Source organism: Phlebotomus papatasi, chromosome 2, assembly GCF_024763615.1.
Source record: "Phlebotomus papatasi isolate M1 chromosome 2, Ppap_2.1, whole genome shotgun sequence".
Taxonomy (NCBI): Eukaryota; Metazoa; Arthropoda; class Insecta; order Diptera; family Psychodidae; genus Phlebotomus; species Phlebotomus papatasi.
In genome coordinates, this window is record NC_077223.1 from 59,572,083 (window position 1) to 59,584,275 (window position 12,193).

Consider the following 12,193-nt stretch of genomic DNA (forward strand, 5'->3'; position numbering starts at 1 on the left):
GCCATTTTGGCCTCGGCTACAGAATCTTGTGGCGTGAAGCGCATTAATGTGACGAACAACGTGAAATGGTCATCTTGGTGGAACACAATGGGAGTAAAAGAAGCCGTTGGAGAGAAAAAGAAGGCTTACAAGTTGTACATACAACGTAATACGGACCTCAGACCTAAGGCTTAGCCATATGGCTTAACTTCTCTAATTTCTTCATAATCAAGATTTTTTGGAAATTTATCACTCAAGATTGATCAACATGGGCAAGTGATCCAATGAATTTTGAAAAACCAATATAATTGGTTGCTATTTTAAATTTCGAGACCATTGGGAACTGGGCTAAACCTTAGGTCTGAAGCCGGCCTAAGGATTCTGAGTCTCGTGATCGTTACGTTGAAGCGCGAAAGGCTGCAAAGCTTGCAGTTAGAGAGGAGGCGTGGAAAAAGTTCGGTGAAAAGCTGGAGCTTGACTACAGGATGGCATACAAAACTTTCTGGCAAACAGTCCGAAGACTCCGAGGGAAGAAGAGCAATTCCATCCAAGGAAGGAACTCTTTTGACCAAAGAGGAAGAGGTCTTAAGTCGCTGGAAGGAATACTTCTCAGAATTGCTTAATCCGCATCAAGGCACTGATGATGACGTACCCACGAGTAAAGGCAGGGAAGAAAGTAGTCCTTCAGAGAGTGAAGTCCTGTATGCAATTAGTAAATTGAAGGATGGAAAAGCTGCAGGAATTGACGAAATACATCCCGAAATGCTGAAACTTTTGGGTATAGCGGGGGTCAGTTGGCTCACGCGTGTCTTTAAGGTGGCTTGGAAAAGTGGGAGAGCACCAGACTGGCAAGTTGGGGTCATTGTACCTATATTCTAGAAGGGAAACAGGAAAGATTGCTCCAATTATAGGGGAATTTCCCTTCTGAGTTTGCCTGGCAAAGTGTATGCCAAAGTCCTTGAGAGAAGATGCCGAGAAATAGTCGAACCCAGACTGGGTGAGGAACAATGTGGTTTCAGGCCTGGTAGAAGCACCACGGATCAGCTTTTTACCCTGAGGATGATTGTCGAAAAGGCTTGGGAGTATGCAATTCCACTCTATGCTTGTTTCATAGATTTGGAAAAAGCATATGACCGAGTACCGAGAGAACAACTTTGGGATGTACTGCACGAGTACGGACTGGATGAAGAATTGGTAGGAGCCATTCAGTCATTGTACAGACGTACAGAGACTGTAATACTTGTGTTCGTGTAAACGGATCCAAGTCGGAAGGTTTTCAGGTGGGTGTTGGACTCCGCCTGGGGTGTGTTCTATCATTATTGTTGTTCATACTATACACAGATAAGATTATGGAACGCAGTCGGTGGCGGAATGCGATTCGTATTGGGGATTTCAGGGTGAGCCATCTCCTCTATGCAGATGATTTGGTTCTTCTTGGATCTTTCGAAGAAGAGCTTCAGCGCGCACTTGACCGATTTGTAAATGTTTGTGCCGAAACAGGTATGAAGATGAACGACAAAAAGTCGGAGGTAATGGTGATTTCTCAACAGCCTGTGAAATGCACCATACATGTTGATGGAGAAGCATTGACAAGGGTGGAGAAGTTCAAGTATCTTGGGGTGTTATTCACGAGTGATGGTATAGGTTTCACACCGAACTATCGTCGCGAATCGGTCAAGCTTCTGCAGTTATGAGGGAGCTTGGCAGAAGCGTGCTGAGGAAGGTCGAGCTTAGTCGATCGGCTAAATGATCGGTTTTCAAAGCTGTGTTCATTCCTATTCTCACCTATGGTCATGAGATTTGGGTAATGACCGAAAGGGTAAGATCGCGAGTGCAAGCTGCCGAGATGAGATACCTCCGGGCGGTTAAGGGAATCACTCGTCGAGATCGAGTGAGGAATGTAGCCGCTCGTGAGGAACTAAGAGTCTATGAGATGCTTCTTCGGGTCGAGAGATCACAACTTCGATGGTATGGACATGTTCAACGCATGAATGAAGAAAGATTCCCCAGAAAAGCTATGCAAGCCATTGTGAGAAGGCTTCGATCTCGAGGCAGACCTAGCACAAGGTGGCTGAATCAAATTCAGAATTTTGCCTTGGAACGCCTTGGGATCGAACCCAAACATCTTCCTGAAGTGGCGGAGGATCGACAAACGTGGGCTGTTAAGCGATAGAAAATCAATGAATGAATCTTCTCATCACACATAGCCCTTACAAGTTATTGGCCAGCATGATCTCATCATTATTCAAATATGTAACTCCGTAACCGCTTTATCAATTATAAAAACATTCTGTGTAAGTTGTATAAAGAGGCTCTCAACCTAACTAGCACCACCGAGACGAGAAGGCTCCGGGCTGTTAGTTATTTGTTGACTTCAGACAGGCTTATGATACAATTAACAAAGACGGACTGTGGGTGCTTCTGGGGGAGCTCGACATTCGTGCAAAACTTACGAAGTTGGTGAGAATGACAATTTCTCAGTCGCAGTGTCAGATGAAATTGACAGATGGTAGGAGACTTATTTCGCGTATGTCTTAAAGGGAACTTGCAGCCACCCTGGGTACAGAAGTAAATGCGATCGATGATACTCAAAATAAGAGCATGAGAACCTGAGTTCAGTTCAAAGTAATTCTGAATTAAGTTTTTGAAGACAATCACTTACTTGCAATTTGATAAAAAGCCGGACAGTGTTGAAAGTCGGACACATCGAAAGTCGGACAATGCAAGGTGGCTGTAGCACACATCATAAAACTGAGCAGTTTCTTAATGTCCGCATTTTCAAATGTATAACAATTTCCAATGAATTGTATACATTTGCAAAAATCTTGGCTGTTACACACGTAACTATTCAAATCTCTTCCTGGGATGCTTCAAAGCCGTTCCGGTGTGATTGTTTTCTTGATCTTTGTCAGTATTTGAGCAGTCGAAAGAGTCCGTCCGGTCTCGAACGTCAGAGAAGCACGACGTGTGAACTTGGGCCTCTCCGGGGAATCTGGCTAGGTGCTGGAAGTTGTGGAAGCTAGTTGCCTTTTGCACAAATATTAGTCTACGCTCAGCTCTTGGCAGGCATTGGACAGGCTTTTGCGAAAATTAAAGCTTCGTAGGAAAGTCCCTTTTACTTTCTAGTAAAAGTTATAAAAATTCCAGAGGCAGAGAAATACAAAGAGGACTCAGTGAATAAAAATAAAGAAAAACAATCGGTTTCAGCTTAAGTATTATTTGAGTTTATATTTTGAACTGAAGAATTTATACATTCTCGATAAATACATTATGCAGAGCTCTAACTTTGACAGAAATGGAAGGGAAACAAGAATTTAATCTACGGTGAAAAGGTGTTTTTTTAAATGTCTTTTATCAATATAAATAAAAAGGAGGGAAGAATAATAGTCCTTGAGGAAAAAGCTTAAAACTATTAAAAATATATATATTAATTTAACTAACAATTACTTCAATATATCTCATCTAAATAATTTATAAATGCTATAGCAATTTGTATTAACTGTGATTCAGTATTGAGTTCTCTTTGGAGTGGAAGATATTTGTTTTCTCCACTCCCAATCCCAGGCTCCTCATGGGGGGCTGTCTTGTATCACAATGTAAAATAAAAGCCTCTACTAGACCTCTCCTCACTTGGCTACAGACGTGAGAATTTTCACGGGGAGGGATTTTCTATCTGTATTCTCGTTGAGACTCGACGAACTACTGTTGACTGAGTCACTGCGAGATGATGATAGTGAAGATCGTGGAACTCTGGCATGTGGATTCTTCACAGTCGAGGTTAAAATGGGAATTTTACGATTACCATTGACCATGGGCAGGGATAGAGGCCCCGAAGAGATTCGCCCATTTTTATTTGCACTACATTTTCCCGCCAGACCATCATCCACGCTGAAACTTCTCACGTACTTCTGAGAATTGGCCATGTTAGTCACATTTCCAATTGGAGTTGTTTTGACTGGTTTCACGGAGTTGCATTTTGTGGGGCTCTTGAAGGAGATGGAAGTGGTTGTGGTGATGCAACGCTGAGAATTCTGGGACATTCCATTTGATTCAGTTCTAGAAGGACGAAAAACACAAAGTCATTCAGAAATTCAGTTTCTCTAGCTTAGAGCACTCTTAAGGGATCAACCTCTGACATCTTCAAGAGCCGCATGAAAAATTAATTGAATATATTGATTTGATATATTTTTGTTATACATTAGAAATTATTTCAAGCTAATTTCATTACAAACTTGACAATCTCTTTAGTTTAAAATTCATCAAAAGAAAAACATAATTATTTCAAATCACACTTTCCAAATTTTCTATTCCTATCACATTATTCAATTCCTTTGCTTCTTAGAGCCTCTGTTTTCCTCCACAAAAAAATATATATATTTTGAAAAACTTTCCAAAAATAGAATAAGACATCCCTAAAGTCATGCAAAATATCATGCGAGATCAAAGCTCTCGAAGGCCACCGCAATTATTGTATTTTGTGATTTTTTTTTAAATCTTTACAAACAAGGACCCAAACACGTGTGAAGCACGTGGAGGATGCAAAGGATGTTTATGGCACACAAAACTACTATTGCGATCAGGCAATCACACAAAAGTACCTGGCCAAAGTGAATCCTGCACCATTGTCCGGCAAATTCAGGGATTTGGGGAAACGTAATGCATCCGGTTAGCAGCATCAATTGAGAATGTTAGTTGGAGTTATGAATAATGTCGCAGAGGAGGATGAAAAGCTAGATAATTTACTGTTTAAATTAGTTTGAATATTTAAATTCGAATATTTGACATGTTTGTCAACTAACAACTATATCTTTATATCAGAATTTACATCTAGAATTTCTTATGTCGTATATAGCCGTTTAAAATCGATTCGATTATGTACCATCTCCGACTGTTATAAAGCAGCGGTGTGCAAGAACCGTTTGAAACCGAATCAACCGAATAAACGTCAAAATAAATTTGTTCAGATAGCGTTTTGACCATTGACAAGTTTCATTTGACGTTTGCTCAGTTTCAGATGGTTCTTGCACACCTCTGCTTTATAAGAAAGTCGCAGATGGTACATAACCGAATCGATTTTAAACGGCTATATACGACATAATAGCAATTCTAGAATTCTTAGCCGGTTTTGGTAAAGGGGTGGCTCATATTAAGACACCAGAGAATTCCGTACTAATTACTCAAGAAATATTTCGAGAAACCCGAAAAAACCTAAAAACTGCATCGAGAAACCCAAAAAATCACATTGAGGATCAGAAAGATTTGTCAATGAAAATGTAATAAAATGTCACTAACAATAAAAATGTCAAAACCTTCGTTTTGTTAATCTTTGGAGATTTTTAAAAGTCAATTCAAGCATTAATTTTGTCCTAAAGAGACCGTCTAATTAATTTTTTTGTCAGTCGTGTTTCGACAAGTTGTTATCAGTTCGGTCGATCAAAGTGACGCATATTGGTGCCGATCAGCTGATCTGCCTCTTAAAATCCATTCGCTGAGCGTAGGGAAAAGTACTCTCCCTTTGAACGTTCATGTCTTCGAATAATGTGAATTTTCTTTTATTTTCTTAGGTCATTTTTTTTGAAACATAAATGATCTCACATTATTCAAAGGCATGAACGTTCGAAAGGAGAGTGCTTTCCGCTACTTGTTTAACATTTCGCAAAACTTTATATGGAGTAAAATCTTATCGTGAGAATTATAAATAATAGAATTCTTAAGAAATTCTTTTAATTCATAAAAAATGTACAGGATTTAAGTTAAATATTAAGTTAAATATTGATTTCCCATCCATAGGGTAGATGTCCTAATTCAAAACCGTTTCCAAATGCTTTAATTTTGACAGAAGATTCAAGACATTAAGTTCATTTTTTTCTGACGAAAATTACATAAATTTGCTCTTTGACTCTTCTAGAATGTTACTGTTTTGTGAATATTCTTTAAATATAATTTAAAACTTCTTAAATATAAGAAAAATACACAAGTGCAAAGTGCTGCAATTGGAAACAAATTAATCCAAATGGAGACAAGGGAAATTTCCTAATTGGAGACAAGAAATGTAAGTAAAACCGCGACGAAAGGCTTCAAAAACCTTGTTAACTCTTTCGTCTCTTTTGGGACTGTAGTACCCAAAGAAGCATATGCATTTTCTATGAAAAACAATGTTTTTTTAATTATTCAGAGTTGATAAAAATCCTATTCTTGTGGATGATTACAAGCTATGAGGATGTTCAAATGTAAGATATTTTTTGTAGGACCTCAATTAATTCTTGAGCTTAGATATTTTTGATTAAAAATTGTGAAATTGGCTTGCAGCATATGCTGCGGTCCGGAAAGAGTTAAATTGCTCTTGAGTGTAGGATTTGTTCTTATTCCCGCTCTTTTCTCCTTATCCATCTGAGACAACAAGAAAATCTCTTAAAAAAATCATATTTCCAGTGTTTCCTCTACAGATACTTTAGAAAAACCCTTTTTGCTCACGAAATAGGTAATTATTTCATTTAAAAACTTCACGTACCGTTGACAGTATAGATTAACACTTAATTTCACATGATTTCGCCAGAAATATTACGTATTTAAATTTAAAAAAAAAACGAATAAAGAACATAATCACCCTATTGTGTTTTTCATTAGAAAACATGGTCGATTGATGAAAAATTCGATGGTGAAAAGGTACAGTTTTAATTTTCCTGAGAAATTTATAAATACAAATTTGTGAATATAAATTGATTTTCGCTTCATTTGGAGCAAAATTAACTAAATAATGAAACTTAGGTATAGAAAATATATAAATAAAAATTTAATACTGTATTTATCATAGAAAAAAATGATGTTTCCATTTGGAGTAGCGAAAAGTTTCCAATTGGAACAGGTTTTGAATTAGCTTAATTTACCCTAGTTAAAGACTTATTTAAATGACCCTTCAATTGCAAGATCAATTCAAAATTTTACGTTGTAGTCAATGTCTTTATTCTTTAACAAAATTTACACATCTCTTTTGCTTTCATCTCGGCATCTAATTGTCGCCGACAATTAACATTATCCTGACCAATTTTTAACCTTTTGACCAAAGTGCCGCCTATGAACTGAAGTTAACTGAAATCCATTTTTTTGGATATCCAAATTATATTGAGAATTAGGGAGATAAACTCCTTCCGGATACGTCCTGATTAGCCTTTCAATAAAGGAAAATGTGAATATTTTGTCACCGCTGACGGATCCTGGAGGAGTTTATTCTCATAATTCTCAAGATACGCCTTATATGTCAGTGCTGTTGCAATTATAGTAGAGTTTCTCAAATTTGATCATTTGGGGAGTATAGACGATATTTTTCTCACTACAGTAGACTCTCTCTCAAATAGGCATTTGGGGCGAAATGTAATCCGGTCTATCGATAGGTTTGGGCGTCAAAGCCTTTGTAAATTCCACAAAAGGCGCTCAATTATAAAGAATGACGATAAAATAGGAAGAACTACAGTGAATTTGAGCAAATTAGCTTCATAATTAAATGTGAAAATTGTCAACAAAATTTTTCGCCCGATTGAAAATGAGCCGATTGAGTGAGAGTCTACTGTACTAAAATTTTAACAATATTTTCAAAAACGTAACGGAATTCTTGTAAGATGCACTTCCCTTAAACTATAACAAGAAAAGAGCTTTTAGAGAATATAGCAATATAATGTAATGTTTAATAAATTTTATTTGTCAACGGAAGTTAGTAAACTTTCTTCGTTCACGATAATCAAAAAGTGTTTGATGATTAAAATGTCTCGTAAATAAAAACATTTGAATCCATTGAAAGATTTATTTGGATATGTTCTTTTATTTGTTAGGCAACTGTCCTTCGTCTTCAAAGAATTAATATCAGTCGTCGTTGACGGAACAGTTCATTTCAACGAAGGTTTTATTTTATTTAAAAATAGAAACGTTTAAACAATTAGGAGAAAGCGTGCTACCTTCGGACGACTCAAGCTTCGAACACTTCATTTTCTTAAATTTGTTTTTAATGAATTTTACCTATTATAATATTATATTTTCATAACTTAGTCAGAAAAAAATTGTGTTGTTCGAAGCTTGAGTCGTCCGAAGGTAGCGCGTTTTCCCCAACTTTTTCGTTTTCTTTTCTCTTTGATCAACTGAAATTACTGAGAAATTTTCAAAATTACAAAATAGACATGATTCTGAATCACCCCATCTTATCCTAATTCCGAATTAAGGAAGTTTATTGAATATTTGGTAGAACAAAAGAAGTATTTCCTCGTTGAAAATCATCCTCTTATGTCCTCAGTGGTCTTTGCAGTCCGCTCGAGGGTTAATAGAAATTTGCGCTCGAATAGACCTAAGATTTTATTTTAACACTGAAATTAATGATTCTTAACACAACTATTCGAAAATTTCGTCATCAAAACTTTATCGATTGAGGAAAACTTTCTATCACTGTTTTACTGTATAATTATGTAACCTTCATCCTCCGTAAAACGACCAAATGAAAAATGTTTATTTTGAAATAATGCGTGTAAAATTATTAAAAATTAAATGGAATTCTAGAAAGAAATGTTCTAATGTTTCCAATGAGTGTTGAAATTTTCTCAAGGCACCAATGTGATGAAAAATTTATGATCAATCTTCTAGAGATTGATGTAAAGTAGCTGAAGGATTGTTGATAAGGAATTTGGGTGAATGAAGGAAAAAGATGAAAATGACGAATTCGAGTGAAAATTGCAATACAAGATCTCGATCTGATGAAAAAATCATATCAATTGGATTTTAATGAAATTAGAAAATTGTTCAAACTTACCTAGATATTTGATCTTGTGCTACAGTTGAAATTGGTTTAACCTGTAACAGATTGGAAAATTAATTTTTGTTTGCAATAAATGAAGAATTTAAATTAGTTTAATGTTTTTACCCTTTCAGTTTGCGTAGCACTTTCTACTGTATTAGCATTATTTCTGCTCTTTAGTTTTTCCGCCTCATACTTGGCAATTATGTTCTTCTGAATCTTTATCGTTCTGTCTCTATCATCGAGTTCAGTCTACGGATGAGATGAGGTAGATAAAAAATATATCTTAAGTTTTTGAACCATATAAAAATTTTTAAAGTCTTTTTTCCTCCTAGAGGCAAAAAAGGTTCATGCACGGTGTAAAAAACAAACGTAAATTCGCTATATAATTCTTACGTGTGCGATTATCGGTAAAAGTGTAATTGCAAATTTTCAATTTGGGGACTATTTTGGTATTTTGGGGAAAGAGAAGATTGTCAATTAGTGTGCCTCTTGGCTGCGTGAAATGTTGCTCTGACATTAAAAATCTTATGGTGAGATGGAAAGATAAATAAAAGAAAACTAAACAGAAATCGTGCTAATACCTGAAGGAAAACCACCTGTCTTCTCAGTTCCGCCATTTCCTGACGAGGATCTTCGGATGCTGATTCACTCTGGAGACTCGAGAGGCTGCCTAGGTTACTGTCTGGTGCGCAGGAAGCGAAGATCTGCCCATTGTTGTGTTCAAATGAGTTGAGAGGTTCGCCCTAGAAAGAAGTAAAGCGAAAAAACATTAAAATAATTGAAGTAAAAAACAAATAAAATCGTTTTACTAATATCGTCGGTTGCATCGACCATTGTCGTTTCTGCATTTAAAAAGCAGATACGATAATTGTTGATGCAACCGACTGACGGGTCATCTACGGTGCCATCAAATTTACCTTAGAAGTTAATTTTAAATGTGAGATTATGTAAGTTTGGGCCCCCGACATTGTAAAAACTTAAGCGTTGTATAATTAATGCCTGTTTTAAGACTTATCCTAATACCAAAAATATCAAATGAAATGCTTCCTATATCCAATAAGTTATTGTTCTTTTATTGATCAGATTGACTTATTTTATATTGATCAGGTATGACCATTACTTATAGTTAATGCTATATCGGTGTGGTTGATTCTAATCTAACTATTTAATTCCGCATAGCGCAAGAAGTGGATCACCTCTTTAGTATAGGGGAGACCGGGGAGGTTTGGGTCACTTTTCATGTTTTGACTTTGACACAGTATTCCAAAAAACTTCCAAAAAAAAACTTTGAAAATAACTGAGTTTTCTTGGAGAAGATAAAACATTTAACTTGACGCTTTGTCCCAAACCTCCCCGATGCGATGTGGGGTAGTATGGGACGCAAAAGGGGATGTTTGGGACGCATTTTTTCTCGCATAATTTGCATTATTGGAGCACGTTAATTAATTTTAAGTACTATAGATAAAAAATATTTTTTAATAGAAATAAAAATGTTTGGGATATTGCTCGAGAAATTTTCGAGATAATAGTTTTTAATAGGATTGAGTAAAGGTCGAATATCCTCTGGAGAGTAAATTATTGATTCCCAAGACATTGATGGTTTAATTGTCCCTGTAAACAACTGCTCAACTGGTAAAGTTTGCACAAGAGGTAGATTTCCAGTAGAAACTGGGCATTACTCTCCATTTTGACAATAAAATATTGCACGCCACCTACAATCTTGTCGAAAATCAACGTCCCATTCATCCCCTTTCAGGTGTTCTAAATATCTCCGCGGGTAGTTTTGGTATTTAAAACTTTTAAGTAAAAAACAAGAGCGTATAATCTCTAAAACTTTTATAAAAATATGTGCCCATGATAATATATCGCTGATATAAAATACAAAGAGTAAAACTTAGAATTCAAAAAATACAATTTTTATCAATTTTTAAGAAAGTGTTCATAGAATAAACACAATAAAACTAAGGATATTCATTCTTTTAGTCAAGATACATCTTAATATTGTTTACGATTGAATAAGTGGTTAAATCCCATTTATTTCAAAAATTAATGAAAAAACCGCCTTGTCCCACACTACCCCTGTCCCAAACCTCCCCGGTCTCCCCTATTGAAGTTTTAGATCAAGAAAATACAGAATAACGACTCCAATAGTGTCAACGTATTTGCTGATTGTAATATATATTTCTGCAATATTTTAAGTTATTAATTGTTTTATTTACTATTTTACTTGTTAAAAATTATCTAAGTTTCTTTTTTTAACAAATTTAGTTTACAAGTATGGCTGAATTTCAAAATTTGTAGGGGCTGACACCAGTGGAGTCCTACTGTAGTTCTGTTGAAAATTTAGTATAAAAAGATGGCAAAGCGTTCCAGCTTTGCGGAGTGCTCGAACTCACGAGAAAGAGCTATCCGTGTATCATCTTTTCGCATACATTTTGGGCACATACCGCTCTACTACCGATTAAAATAATTAATAAATTTAAAAAGCCACTCCGGAATAAGAAATTAGTAATTATTAGAAAAAAATAAATAGCACATCCGAGAAATGCTTGGAAAACCTTGGAATAGAAATACAAAAATAAAATAAAAAATAGTACAAAAATACAAAATAAAAAATACAAAAATAAAAAATAAAAGAAAACAAAAAATATTTGCTAATATTCATGGAATTTTGAAATAATGTTCCATAAAAAAAGACTTGAAATCTTATATGAAACATGACCTCACATTGTTAACTAACTTCTTAGCTAAATAAGATAATGATGAAGAAATCTTTATATTCCCTACAATTTATTGGGCTATGTATGACATCAAAATTGTTATAATAACGTCTAAAACCTGATCTACTTTGTTCTAAATAAAATACCAGATAAATATGTTTTCTGAATTAAGAAATTATAAAAAAACACACTTAAACCCTAGGAGTTAATTAATTTTCATTTTTAGTCCAAGTCGTATGTATTTTACAATGAACTTATTGAAAAACAGATAGGGTAAGTGTGCCAAATTCCGGCCAGCTTGCAATTTCGGCCACCTTTTTTATTCCTCGAATCTCCATGAACTTTTATATTTTACGTACTCTAAAGATTATACAATGTAAAAGAATAGCCAAAAATGTGGCTTCGACAAACAAGATGACGTGAAAAAGATATTGGAAGAATTCCCGAAGGGCAAGGAACTATGAGAATGAATGTGGCCGAAATAGGCCACCAAAGCTATATTTATATTTTTATTCATTTTAAAATGTATTAAGAATGATTTTAGAGTAAATAAAGACGGTAAACTCTTTACAAGGTTCCCAGCAACACTCTTTCAGAAGAAAGAATTAAAAAAAATGAATTTGTATTTAAAATATTACATTTCAAACTTGAAACTTTGACGCTTGCATGTAACTATGCCGAAATTTGGCACATTTACCCTACCTATAACCTTAAC

The 12,193-nt window shown here is 35.3% G+C and overlaps 1 protein-coding gene across 11 annotated transcripts in view; it reads right to left on the bottom strand.

Moving 5' to 3' along the window:
* Nucleotides 1-3,180: 3,180 nt before the first annotated feature.
* LOC129801922 (uncharacterized) overlaps nt 3,181-12,193 on the bottom strand; it is a 75,647-nt gene continuing 66,634 nt past the window's right edge. For 7 of the 11 annotated variants that reach the window (XM_055847395.1, XM_055847397.1, XM_055847396.1 and 4 more), the window contains 4 exons: nt 9,340-9,501; nt 8,882-9,007; nt 8,771-8,811; nt 3,181-4,035 (listed from right to left, as the gene is read on the bottom strand). In XM_055847395.1, coding sequence (XP_055703370.1) covers nt 3,606-4,035; nt 8,771-8,811; nt 8,882-9,007; nt 9,340-9,501 — 759 coding nt within the window. In that variant the 3' untranslated portion in view covers nt 3,181-3,605. Of the gene's footprint in view, nt 4,036-4,108; nt 4,594-8,770; nt 8,812-8,881; nt 9,008-9,339; nt 9,502-12,193 lie in introns of all 11 variants that reach the window. The other 4 variants (XM_055847393.1, XM_055847391.1, XR_008751742.1 and 1 more) reach the window with 3 other exon arrangements.